At 35.5% G+C, this 12,591-nt stretch overlaps 1 protein-coding gene and 1 non-coding gene across 2 annotated transcripts; one reads left to right on the top strand and one right to left on the bottom strand.

Annotated features, from left to right (window-relative positions):
- Positions 1 to 2,714: 2,714 nt before the first annotated feature.
- On the top strand, positions 2,715 to 12,581 carry LOC117327256 (cathepsin L1-like). Its single transcript, XM_033884162.1, has 9 exons — positions 2,715 to 2,877; positions 5,265 to 5,417; positions 6,182 to 6,324; positions 7,172 to 7,324; positions 7,626 to 7,658; positions 8,417 to 8,605; positions 9,886 to 10,051; positions 10,570 to 10,675; positions 11,148 to 12,581. The coding sequence occupies exons 2-9, from the start codon at positions 5,270 to 5,272 to the stop codon at positions 11,245 to 11,247; spliced, it is 1,038 nt and encodes a 345-aa protein (XP_033740053.1). The 5' UTR covers positions 2,715 to 2,877; positions 5,265 to 5,269; the 3' UTR covers positions 11,248 to 12,581.
- On the bottom strand, positions 12,196 to 12,268 carry Trnav-uac. The gene has a single exon. It is a non-coding gene; the product is annotated as a tRNA-Val (tRNA).
- Positions 12,582 to 12,591: the final 10 nt, after the last annotated feature.

The following is a 12,591-nucleotide window of genomic DNA, read 5'->3' as shown; positions in this document are numbered from 1 at the left end:
AGGACAACTTACCGTTAAATATCATCACAAGCGATACCATTTATGAGTAAGAGTTTGAAGGACGAAGATGGTAGAGCTAGGACGATGGAAATCTATTTATAGCAAGAGTGACCTCAATTTGGATCTGCGGACATTGAAAGGCAAATTCATTCACGAGATCATGTGGCATAGTAGCAAGTAAGTGTATGAAGTTTGAGGACAATCAGATTCAGTATAATCAATGAATTTGGTAGATTAATGATTGCTTTGGTTGGATTTAAATTGTTTAAAACCCCAACAACAGCTGAGGTCATTTAAGGACGCAGCCTCTCCTGAGTGCGAGATGCGTATGTGTATGTATTTTTGGAAACTATTTTTTAATCCTTGTGATAGCGCGGAATTGAGGCTGACTTTATAGTGCTATCCCTTTGAAATATACTGTCGGACATACAGCAAGGCACCTCACCTGATCACGTTGTACTGACAAAGGCGAACCAGTCGTCCCACTGCAAGACTAACGATCGTTTAGCAGAGTAGCAACTATCACATTTATAGACTCTTGCTTGCCTTCCTAACAGGAGTGAACATGCAACTAATGGCCAAAAAGCGAGGCATTTAGGAAAAAGAAAGTTGTTTAAAAAAAAAGAGAGAAAATATCATCTCATGTTTAGTTGATTCTTACGATCACACAAAAGGTACAGCAGATACAATTCTATGTCCTGCGTCTCGAGAGAAGTGGGTTGGCGATGGAACGGGGACATTTTATATCGACATAATGTATATCACTTTTAAACATTCTATTTTCTTATGCGATATGAAGCCGATCATCTTCAACCCTAGTGCTAATTTTGAGAAAGTAACCCGGATTTGACATAGATGTAGGCGGGTGGGGTCGACGAAGACACCTACTCCACTGTAGCAATTTGTCTTATTCTCCTTCTATATGCAAATCTATATCGATTTAGAGTTGGTATTATGATTTAGTTTGTATGTTTGTATTCTTTAATGTGTTTGATTGGTTGGTTGAAAGGTCACCTGAACATGACCCCTTACCGACCAACTTTAGATCTTCATAACGTAGTGTATAATGATTTGTGTTTTAATAAGATTGTCCACGATATGTAATTATCAACAAATAAAAACAATGATATCGGCGTCCTACTAATGATTGCTTATAGACCTTTTATAGAGACGATGCACGATGCATTGCGGGATACAATTATCATAATTGGTGTTTTGGTCTTGATGGCCCATCAACACTTAATACAGCTGTAATAGGCTACCAGGGCCAATAAATGGTGAGCACAACAGGTGTTAGAGGAAATGACATCCAGCAAACAAAATATGTAAACTTATGTTGGTACACACACGTACATACCTTGAAAAAGTAAATAGATGAAATTAATTATTAAAATATTTTGGAGGTGGTAATAGTGTAAAGTATGTAACTTTTGGAGGGTGGTAATAGCGTAAAGCAGGTTACTTTTGAAGGGTGGTAATAGTATAAAATATGTAAATTTTGGAGGGCGGAAATAGTGTAAAGTATGTAAATTTTGGGGGATGGTAATAGTGTAAAGTAGGTAACTTCTGGAAGGTGGTAATAGGGTAAAATATGTAACTTTTGGAGGGTTGTAATAGGATAAAGTATGTAACTTTTGGAGGGTGGTAATAGTGTAAAGCAGGTTACTTTTGGAGGGCGGTAAGAGTGCAAAGTATGTAACTTTTGAACGGCGGTAATAGTGTAAACTATGCAACTTCTAGAGTGAGGCAATATTGTAAACTGTGTAACTTTTGGATAGTGGTAATAGTGTAAACTGTAACTTTTGAAGGGTGGTAATAGTGTAAACTGTAACTTTTGGATAGTGGTAATATTGTAAACTGTAACTTTTAGAGAGTGGTAATAGTGTAAAGTGTGTAACTTTTAGAGAGTGGTAATAGTGTAAACTATGTAACTTTTGGAGTGAGGCAATAGTGTACATAAAACCTCAACATCATTTTCTTGAGTTCAATCGGTTATAATGACTCTTTCTCGGAGAGTATCATCACAATGCATACTCACACTATATACTAAGACACTATATCTAGGTACGTTTCTCTCAGATTTCTGGCGGTAAGCAGAGTTTATACTAATTGAGTTGATTGGTTAACTAATTGACCTTTGCACTATATATGTTTTGCACGTACAACACTAAGTGTGCTTGCTAAGTATAATGTTCACAATGACTTTTATGACACCCACACAATGTGAAAACTAGGCCAGGTAGAAAGCCATGCATGGACTAGTTTAGTTATTTCCTGTTAATCTGTGTACATACGAACACCTGCAAACAGAGAATATTTCGCTATATTTTGATAGATGCGGGTATCGACAGAATTTATTCAGTCCTGATATTCAAGGATATACACGCAAGAACCACTGGCAAAATGCCAATTTTGTTCGGCTCACATGACTTCCTGGACAGAAAAGCGATATTTTTTTTTTAAATTTAAAATATTTAGCCTACATCTTGAATTGAAATGTAAAACTAAAACATTATTCATATTAAAACAATTGTAAGATACCTTTAAACATGTGCGTAAGCCACGGTGCTATACTTTTGTTTTACACAAACTAGAATAATTGTTGATGTGCATTATTCAATGTAGAGATGATGAGAGGAAGAAAGCTGACAAAGCTCTGGCAAACAGGGCGAGAGTCACAAGACACACTCGGCAGGTTTTTGGGGTGTAATTTACCTACTGTTCAGTCACAAGACAAGACACAACCCAAGGTACACGGCGTACCGAACTCACCGACAGTCCTTCAATCCAACACTGTATATAACACACCGACAGTCATTCATCCAACACGACTCTTCAGGGTAGATTACGGCTGAAAAAGATTCATCGCCAATAAAGGTAATTATAACACTGTTAAATGTTTATCATAAATATATCAATATAATGATTTTATATAGACCATCAGATGAGTACTAACATTCAGATCATTACTCTGATAAAGCATTTCAATGTTTTATGTTAAAGCATTTCAATGTTTCATGTTAAAGCAGTTCAATGTTTTATGTTAAATAATTTCAATGTTTTATGTTAAATCATTTCAATGTTTTATGTTAAATCATTTCAATGTTTTATGTTAGAGTATTTTAAAGTTTTATGTTAGAGTATTTTAAAGTTTTATGTTAAAGCATTTCAAAGTTTTTTTGCTAAAGCATTTCAATGTTTTATGTTAAAGCATTTCAATGTTTAATGTTGAAGTATTTCAGTGTTTAATGTTTAAGAGTTTAAATGTTTTAATGTTTTTCTTGTTAGTGATTTAGATAACGATATCGCATATCAACGATATGAAATGACGTCATGTCTAATCAGGTTTACATTTATCCAGAAAGTTATGTCAAACATGTATTTTACAGGATGATTTATGCTATTTTATACATACTGTATATCACTTAGACTTTCTTCAGACATGTTTGCGATAACAAGATTTCGTGAACGATGTGCCCTGCAGGTAGGGCATAAGAATTGTACCTGCTGCCCCCATTGCATGATCGTAAGAGGCGACTGAATTTGGGATCTTATCTTTTCTCTTCTTTCTTACAAACTTTCTTCTTCCTAATGTCTCCCTTGACAATGCCTCACTTTTGGCCTTTAGTTGAGCGTTCGCCCCTATGAGGAAGGCTTTGGGTTCTGTCCCCTGGCCGAGACATGCCAGAGTCTTTAAAAATGGTAGTTGCTACTCCTGCTTAGGGCGCAGCATATTAGAAGTTGGACGACTGGTTCACCCGTTGTCAGTATAATGTGACCGGGTGGGTGTGCTGCTGGGTGTCTTCGGCAGTATGCTTCAGTGAGGTAGCACTATAAATCGGTAAAAATTCCGGCCTACCACAAGGAGACTTCATACAAACATACCGCAGTCTCCCAAAACACACATACGCACTCGCCACACGCATGCATATCGCACGCACGGAAGGCCGTCCTTGAATGACCTTAGCTGTTGATAGGACGTTAAACAAAATAAACCAAACCAATCGTGAACGATGACCTTAATTTCGCGAATGACGAGCTGTAAGATGTACTCCTATATCACTAGCAGATTTAGTCATTTTGACCGCTATTTTGTTTGTGAGCCACGTGAATATTCCGGAAAAATCACATGATTCAGTCATGTTATACATGCTGTGATTGTATTTACCTGTGAACAGACTTGCTCATGCATATTAGCACAAAGACAAAACCTACGAATGTGAATGCTCCACATGCTTTTATGTTTGGAGAATGAGGTGAGTTGTTAACAAGGTAACTAACCGACATTAGAAACTCACCATTGACTCACCACCGACTCACCATTGGCTCTCCATTGACTCAACATTGAGTCACTTTTGACTCACAATGTCTGGAAGAACATCCGACCCGACAGTAACGCATTTGAAGATTTTCCTACTGCTTATTATGCAATTCAATAAAATAACTATTTTGGGTGGTATTGAAATTATGTTGGCACTTTTCTTACTCTTTATTGTGGCACATGTGCTCGACATCTGACCTATAACTGTACATATATGAATATTTACCATTGTATGGCACTGTCACTATATAACCCTACCAATTCAGTTGCGAGTTCACCAGCTTATGAACTGCCAACTGAAATTTGAATTTGAAAATTTAAAAAAAAAAAAAAATCGCACGACAAATAAAAAATCGCAGATGGTAAATATAAGCATTGAACGGTTTTCAGTTGGCATTCATAGTCAATATGAATGCCAACTGAAAGCCGTTCAATACTTAATTGACGCATTTTTTGAAGTTGTGGGGATATCACTTAAAAGAATAACAAAGTACAGAGTTTTCTATGTCTAAAATTAAAGGCAATATGTGGCCAGCAGATATGATTGTGATTATGTGATATGGTATATATATATATATGAAATAAAAGCAAATTTGCGTGAAAACGATTTGACTATCCTCGATTATCAATGCGAAAATAAATCCCACGCGAAATATAAGGGATTTACTTGAATTTCATAAGATATCTTTTGTAGTGTTGAATATGATTTATGAAATATCGAACATATGATACAATTTGTATTATTGAAGACAAACGATAACCCACAAGTTTAATATAGTTATCTAATAAACATGATATATCGTATAACCATATTAGGCATGTATAATATGATTGGATACAAGGTCGACATATCTTCCTGAATATATGTAAATTTTGTTTGTTATATATCACATATCTATCCGGACAAGGAAGTTACGTGAATTCTTTCATTTTCTATTTTTAGACACGATGTTACCCGCTCTCTGCTATTTGTTGACGGTTGTCGCCGCTGCACCAAACGTTCATGAATGGTACCAGGTGTCACCGAGTGATAAGGTCGTACCTACTGACCTTTCACCTTATGACGTCACATTTATAGAGTTCCAGCAGAAGCATAGTAATTATTGCGACAATATTACTTTTCATTTATTTAAGGATTGAATCTTGATTTGGTCGATTTCATGGGGTCATGAATTGAGTTGCTCTTGAGACAAATTTAATGAACTGCTGTTGAAGTTGTCTCAAGAGCAACTCAATTCATGACCCCATGAAATCGACCAAATCAAGATTCAATCCTTATATTTCAATTGTTTTATTTTTCGAATAAAAAAAGTCGGTCTAGATATTTATGTCTCGAAGCTTGTGCAAGTCCAAATGGGGAAAAGCCCGAGGAGTTCCGGATTGTGCATGTCGAGTCGGTCGAGTAAAATAGTCCGCCATTTTAGGATTAAAAAACAGCATTATTTTGTCAAAATAGTATTTAGCACATCTGGTCTTTCATAAAATACATTATGCATTATATTGATACAACAGCTATAACCAAAATCCCTCACCCTATCGAAATTAACATACACCGAAACTGTCTGTCTGCATTTTCTGTGTCTTATCGATTAGTCTGCCATTTTAACTGACTGCTCGTCTTTTGTTTGTCTGTTCTGTTTGTCTGCTAGTCAAATATGCCTGTCTGTTTTCTCCGTATATTACTATCTTGCGTGTGCTTGACATACAACACGTAGTAACATACCGAATAATTATACATTCAATAACCAATCTGAAAAAAACAACAACTTGTAACTGTACCCTGGTTGATGTAACATGCGTTCTTTAGCCCTACAGAAACTTATATCACGTCATATACAAATTTTGGTTATACTATTCCAGATAAGATTTACCCGACTGTTCAGGAAGAGTGGAAGCGGTTTGAGATATTCAAGGCAAACATTAAGACAATAGAAGAACATAACAAGCTGTATGTATCTGGACAGAAGAAGTTTTTTCTTGGAATCAACCAGTTTTCGGATATGGTTAGTTTTATGTACATTTGCAGAATTAACCTATATAACTAATGCTTACTGTAGTTTATTGAAGTATTCCATGGAGGGTTAACGTAAATACATATTCTCCACGTAAAGTTCAACTTTAAGGTACCCTATTTACTTTTGTCATGTCCCACAGGTAGAGCGTACGAATGGTACCGGCTCTCCCAATCCCATGATTCGTATGAGGCGACTATATTTGGGATATTACCTTCTCTCTTAACTTCCTAATGTCTCCCATGACAGTCTCCTTTTTCGTTCAACGATTGCCCTAGTGAGGAAGGCGTCGCTTCCTGTCCCCAATACCAACTGATAAGTCCTACTCCGCTCAACATTCACCACTTTGAGAGTGTAACGATTGGTTACTCGTTGGTCTCATATTGCGACCGGGTGGGGTGTCTATTCTGCTGGGAGTCTTCGGCAGTATTCTTCAGTAAGGTAGCATAATAAAGTCAGTTTTGCAATATCGCACGGAAACTCAAACTCAAAGAGTCCCGCAAAAAAACCCTTATTCAACTGGTATATTCACTTGGCATCCAAAGCTGTTGAAAGGAAGTGAATGGAAATAAGAAATAAAACCAAACAAAACATGTCCTAAACGTTATGAAAACATGATTTACTGACTTACAGGATTCTGATGAGTACATCTAACATGATTTATTGACTTACAGGATTCTGATGAGTACATCTAATATGATTTACTGACTTACAGGATTCTGATGAGTACATCTAATATGATTTACTGACTTACAGGATTCTGATGAGTACATCTAATATGATTTACTGACTTACAGGATTCTGATGAGTACATCTAATATGATTTACTGACTTACAGGATTCTGATGAGTATGTGCGATGGCTTGGTTCGAGTATGTCACGGGAAAGTAATCACAGCAGGGCTTCGACATTTCTTCGACCTAACAACTTCTTCGCACCGACAGAAATCGATTGGCGAACGCTTGGTTACGTAACAGATGTGAAAGACCAGGTGAGCGATTTATATGTTGATAGCATTGGTTTGTAAGGAAAAGAACAGCGAAATCAATTGAAAACAATTGTTGTAGAGAATATAAGCATGCGTTTTAAGTTTTAATGTCATTGACTTCAAAAAGTAAGATAGCTTTTGTCAGAAATCGTGAGGTCTCTTTTAAACATTAATTTTTTTCAGCATTTCCAAGCAGGTTTTGTGATAACGGGAGTGTGTGTATATTTTGTGGGAAATTAATTATATTGTTTAAAATAGTCCAGTGACAAAATCGGTTATGTCTGTCATTTCACTTTGTGTTTAGGGCCAGTGTGGTGATTGCTGGGCATTTAGTGCGGTAAGTATAATATATATATATATATACAAAATACAAAAAGATGGTCAGTTATTGTATAGTTAACAGCCGCTCAACACTGTAAAGGACATTAGGGCAAAAGAAATGAGTTAAAATGGACAAAAACGAAACATCAAACAAATGAAATATGTAAATATATATTTATCTATTAGTACACGTGTAGTTTGAAATGTTAACGTCGCGTTGGTTACTCTTATCTTGTGGTACAGACCAACAGCTTTTAGATAGCTCTAAACTTTATTTTTATTTCTTTTAGAAAGAAATTGTCTTATGCTGTTACAGAAACTTCATCTTGTAGGTTGTAGATCAATAAAATCCGATGAAATATGTTTAATGGTTAATGGTTCATTATACAGGCAATGCACTGATGCTGGTCCTCACACTTCTATAAGAATGCATTATATACGTATGGCCCATCCTAAACGGGAAATGACAAGTTCGTAAACTATAATGTATTGCAGAACATTCCTCGACAACGATTTATTCATGGCAGTACTAACTCAGTTCCAATCAATAAAATGTAGATCAGGTTTATATGACCTCAGTTGGTACACTCAATGTGTATTCTATTGAATTACGAGAGAAAAATGTTCATTTCAGTGCACCACAACTGTATTTCCGTTATTCAACATAAAGTCAGTGTAGAATTATCCAATTTTGCTATCTGATATGGTGCAAGTAGTAATCATCCGTCCACAATTATCAATTTGCATGAGAACTTTGGTTACATTTTCTTTTAGACTGGATCTCTGGAGGGACAACATTTTAGAAAGACTGGAGCTTTAATACCTCTAAGCGAGCAGCAGTTGAATGACTGTTCTACCGACTACGGTAACCAGGGATGTAGCGGAGGACTTATGAATAATGCTTTCCGGTATATACAGGTCAACGGGATTGAGTCGGAAGCCGATTATCCGTATACTGCCAAGGTATGGTTCTCAGGCGACACTTCATTAGCTGCTTCTTCAATAGCGAGAACAGTAGTACTACCACCCCGCACACCGCCATATTTTCTTCAATAGCGAGTGCTTGAATTTGTTGCATGCACAGATTGTGTTTTCCCCCCATGTTCTCAGACACTTTGTTTCTCGATCGGTGACACCATTGATATAATGATGGGATACAATAGGTATAACTTGAGACAAACACCTACAAATATGATATTGATCTATACCAAATGTTGGAATCTCAATCTGTGGTCGTGGAAGACATTGTCGACCATCACTGGTAGTAAGCAGTGGTTCCATTTGTTTCCCATGAGGTTTTTGTTTGATGGAACACGTTTGCTTAGAGTTAAATACTTGTACGACCACACCAACAAACGAAAAATACTCCACCTCACAACCCGTATGGTCAATAAGACCTTTGCACTGAGATATCTTAATATGTACTATTTTTTCTTTTACATATTATCACGAGTTTCAGATTGAATATAATACTGGGTTGCCGTTCGTCATGATTGTTTTGGTAGACTTTCGTGAATAATAGTTACATGTATATTTGTATAATATAAACTTGCATATTTTAAATTATTGGCGTTTAAAGGATTTATGTACACTGACAAACGGATGTAGACTTTTATATACCTGTATATTAAATCTATTGTCATTTCATAAAAGTTACTTGACCCAAACAAAGTTGGAGCACTTACAGTATTTACTCTGTTTCTTCTTAAATATGATACAAAAAATTGGTTAAAATTAGAAACAAAATGGCCACCACAGAGATGATTTATGATTGGTCGAAATTTAGATAGTGTCCGATTTTGATGAATTTTGATTTGTAAGTATACTGTGGAACACCAGCCACTTTTGGTCTTACATTTAAACAAAATGGCCACTAATTACTGTCCTCTGATTGGCCGAAATTTGATTTAGTCAGATTTTGACGAAAATTGATACATAGGGGGAATTAGGAGACTGCGAATTCCACATGGGTTTTGTTGGCATTGCAACTACACGGAGGCTTGTGATTGGTCGAAACTTAGACATTGATCGGTTTGGAAGAAAATTTGTATATATGGAGGCGTTTGAGGACTTCTGTAATGGTTATAATTGTATTGTCAAACGGATATGTATTTCATTTATCATCTTTTTTAATCACAATTATTGGATTGACAAATGCAAATACAAACAATTATTACATGTACAAATTTTTCATTGTGTGTTATAATATAAACTGAAGTGTATTGCTTCTACATTATACACAGGACGGGGCGTGCTTTTACGATTCGTCGAAGGTGGTAACAAGGTGTACTGGTTTTGTCAAAGTACCAACCGGAAATGAACTGCAGTTGCTCGAAGCCGTGGCTTCCATAGGACCCATATCCGTTGCCATAGATGCAAGTCGTTCCTCATTTCAGCAATATGCCGGCGGTAAGGAACACGCCTTAATTTGATGGTAGAAGCATTTAATATTTCATTAGAATGTAATAATCTGATAATGATCTTGATGAAATATTTTTTTCACTATAATAACTTACTTTAATATTATATGTACTTCTTTTGAAACCCAGTATTATCAAGTAGAACTTTTTCAATTAAGGGGCTATCGCACCTTCCAATCCAGGTTATGACATTTCTTTAGAGCTATGCCTTGTGTGTCTTTTGTACAATGCTTTCATAGTGAAATGCTTATATTATAACGAAAACATGTTTCCTGTGCAAGGGCATCTATGTCCAGAAACGCAAAAACACAATATTATTATTCTGTTGATAAAAGTGCAAATAGATGCATGTACAAGACATAATCGAGACCATGCGTACACCATTGCGACGAGGGTCGTAATGTAGTTCTATGTGATAACAAAAAGCAAAATATTTCAAAATTAATTTAACATATATATTCTTGAGATAATTTCAAAACATTGTTGTAAATATTTTATACATATCAGGCGTTTATGACGAACCAACGTGTAGTCCAACCACATTAGACCATGGCGTGCTTGCTGTTGGCTATGGAACTCTTAACGGCAACGACATTTGGATAGTTAAAAATAGGTAAAGAGCTCATTCTCATATCACTGATTTGCTTTGTTTAACGTCATATCAACAGCTGAGTTCATTTTAAGATGGGAATTTTTTATGCATGCTAACATGAGGTGAAGCACCAAATCACATATATTCATAAAATATTAAAGTTATATAATTGATTTATTAAATAAAAAAATGAAATAATATTTTAAAAATAATTTTCGATACAAACCTTTTTCTTGCCAGCAGCAATACAATGGTGCAAGGGTGATAGATTCATGTTATTATAGTTCTAGAAAACAAATCTATAGATTATTGTTTATATTGTTATTCCCGTTTATAATAGTTAGATGGAAATAAAAGAAAAAGTTGATAACTTTACATTGATTATGAAATATCCCATTTTGTAAATCAGTTATTTACGTGAATTGATCGGAAAGTAAGAAAAGTGAACACAATCTATATGCAAAACAATAAAGAGTTTGCTTTGATGTTTTAGCTGGGGCTTGCTCTGGGGAGACAATGGTTATATAATGATGTCACGGAACAAAAATAACCAATGTGGAATAGCTACAATGGCCAGTTACCCGACGGTCTGATCGGCTGCCAACCTGGATCGAACACTACCTATTGTTTTATCTTTAACGCTCTCGTCTTGTGGCATTTTAATTTTCAACAGATAATGCATATATGCATTATTATCGTCGGAAAGTGTCCATGCACATAATGATGTTTAAAAATCGATAAAATCGACGAATCAAGATACAAGAACAAAATATAGATTTGCATATGGACTATGGAAAAAGTGTAAGGAAAGTAAGACTTGATGGTCCGGAAGGGTGAACTTCTACTGTGTTGTCGACGACAACTGACATGCAAATGTAGGTCAAAGTTGGTCAAGGTAAATGAACTGTGAGAGAAGCCATTGGAAAATATTCTGTCAACTTTTGTGAGCCACCGTGCATTCATTGTGAGACATAATGTATATTTTATGTATATGACTCCCAATAAAAACATGTTGCAGTTTCTACATAACATATTCATAAGGATAGTTGAAGTTATTAAACAAGTCTATCACGTCCTGTTAACTATGTAAACCAGAATGTTGTTTTTTTCATTTGAACCGGTTCACCATTCTGGTGTACCGGTTCAAATGAAATAAAATGCAACGTTTTAAACATGGTTCGCAACTCCAGTTCAACTACTTTATTTATATGTATAAACTGTAACTGTAAATTTAAGGACGTTGAATTTTGGATAATATTTATGTAGAGTTTGAGAGTTTCCTACTATTGGTAATCCGATCAGGTTTATTATTAAAATTTTCAAAATATTGATGAGCGTCTACTGTTATTCTGCATATTGAAAAACCAAATTTCCTTTCTTGTGTTCAATTGCTCAAAATGCTCCATTTGGTTATATCGAAAAACAAAAATAATCATTTCAAAGTTCTTCATACCAGCTTCGCTCTGCTGGTTATTTTCTAAGTTTCAATGGATGATTAAGAAATGAAATAAAATCCAAAGTCATGGTATAAAAAGAAAGCGAGGTTTCGGCGAGGTTCGAACTCGCGACCTTCTGCGTGTAAAGCAGACGTGATAACCACTACACCACGAAACCGATATGTTACGGACGCCACTAAATGTTGAGTCTATTACAGCGCATCGCATTCATATACGGTTCAAATAATTATTGATCAATTGTTTACTCAAAACATGTGAAAACTATATTTGTTCCCTAAACAAATATTGAAATTGACGAAAGTGCGAGATATAACGGAATGAAATGTATGCGAGAGATTTTTTTTTGTTTACTGCGATATTAATATATGGCAGTCATTTAAAGCATGCGAGGGAATCCATTTTTTTCTAGATATGCATTTCTTCGTACAGAAAGAGAAAACCGAGCCTCTAGTCTTTTATGTAAAAAAAAATAAATAAAAG

The sequence above is a fragment of the Pecten maximus genome, chromosome 5 (assembly GCF_902652985.1).
Source record: "Pecten maximus chromosome 5, xPecMax1.1, whole genome shotgun sequence".
Classification (NCBI taxonomy): domain Eukaryota; kingdom Metazoa; phylum Mollusca; class Bivalvia; order Pectinida; family Pectinidae; genus Pecten; species Pecten maximus.
Note: the sequence above shows the minus strand (reverse complement) of the source record. Positions and strands in the feature narration are given on the sequence as shown.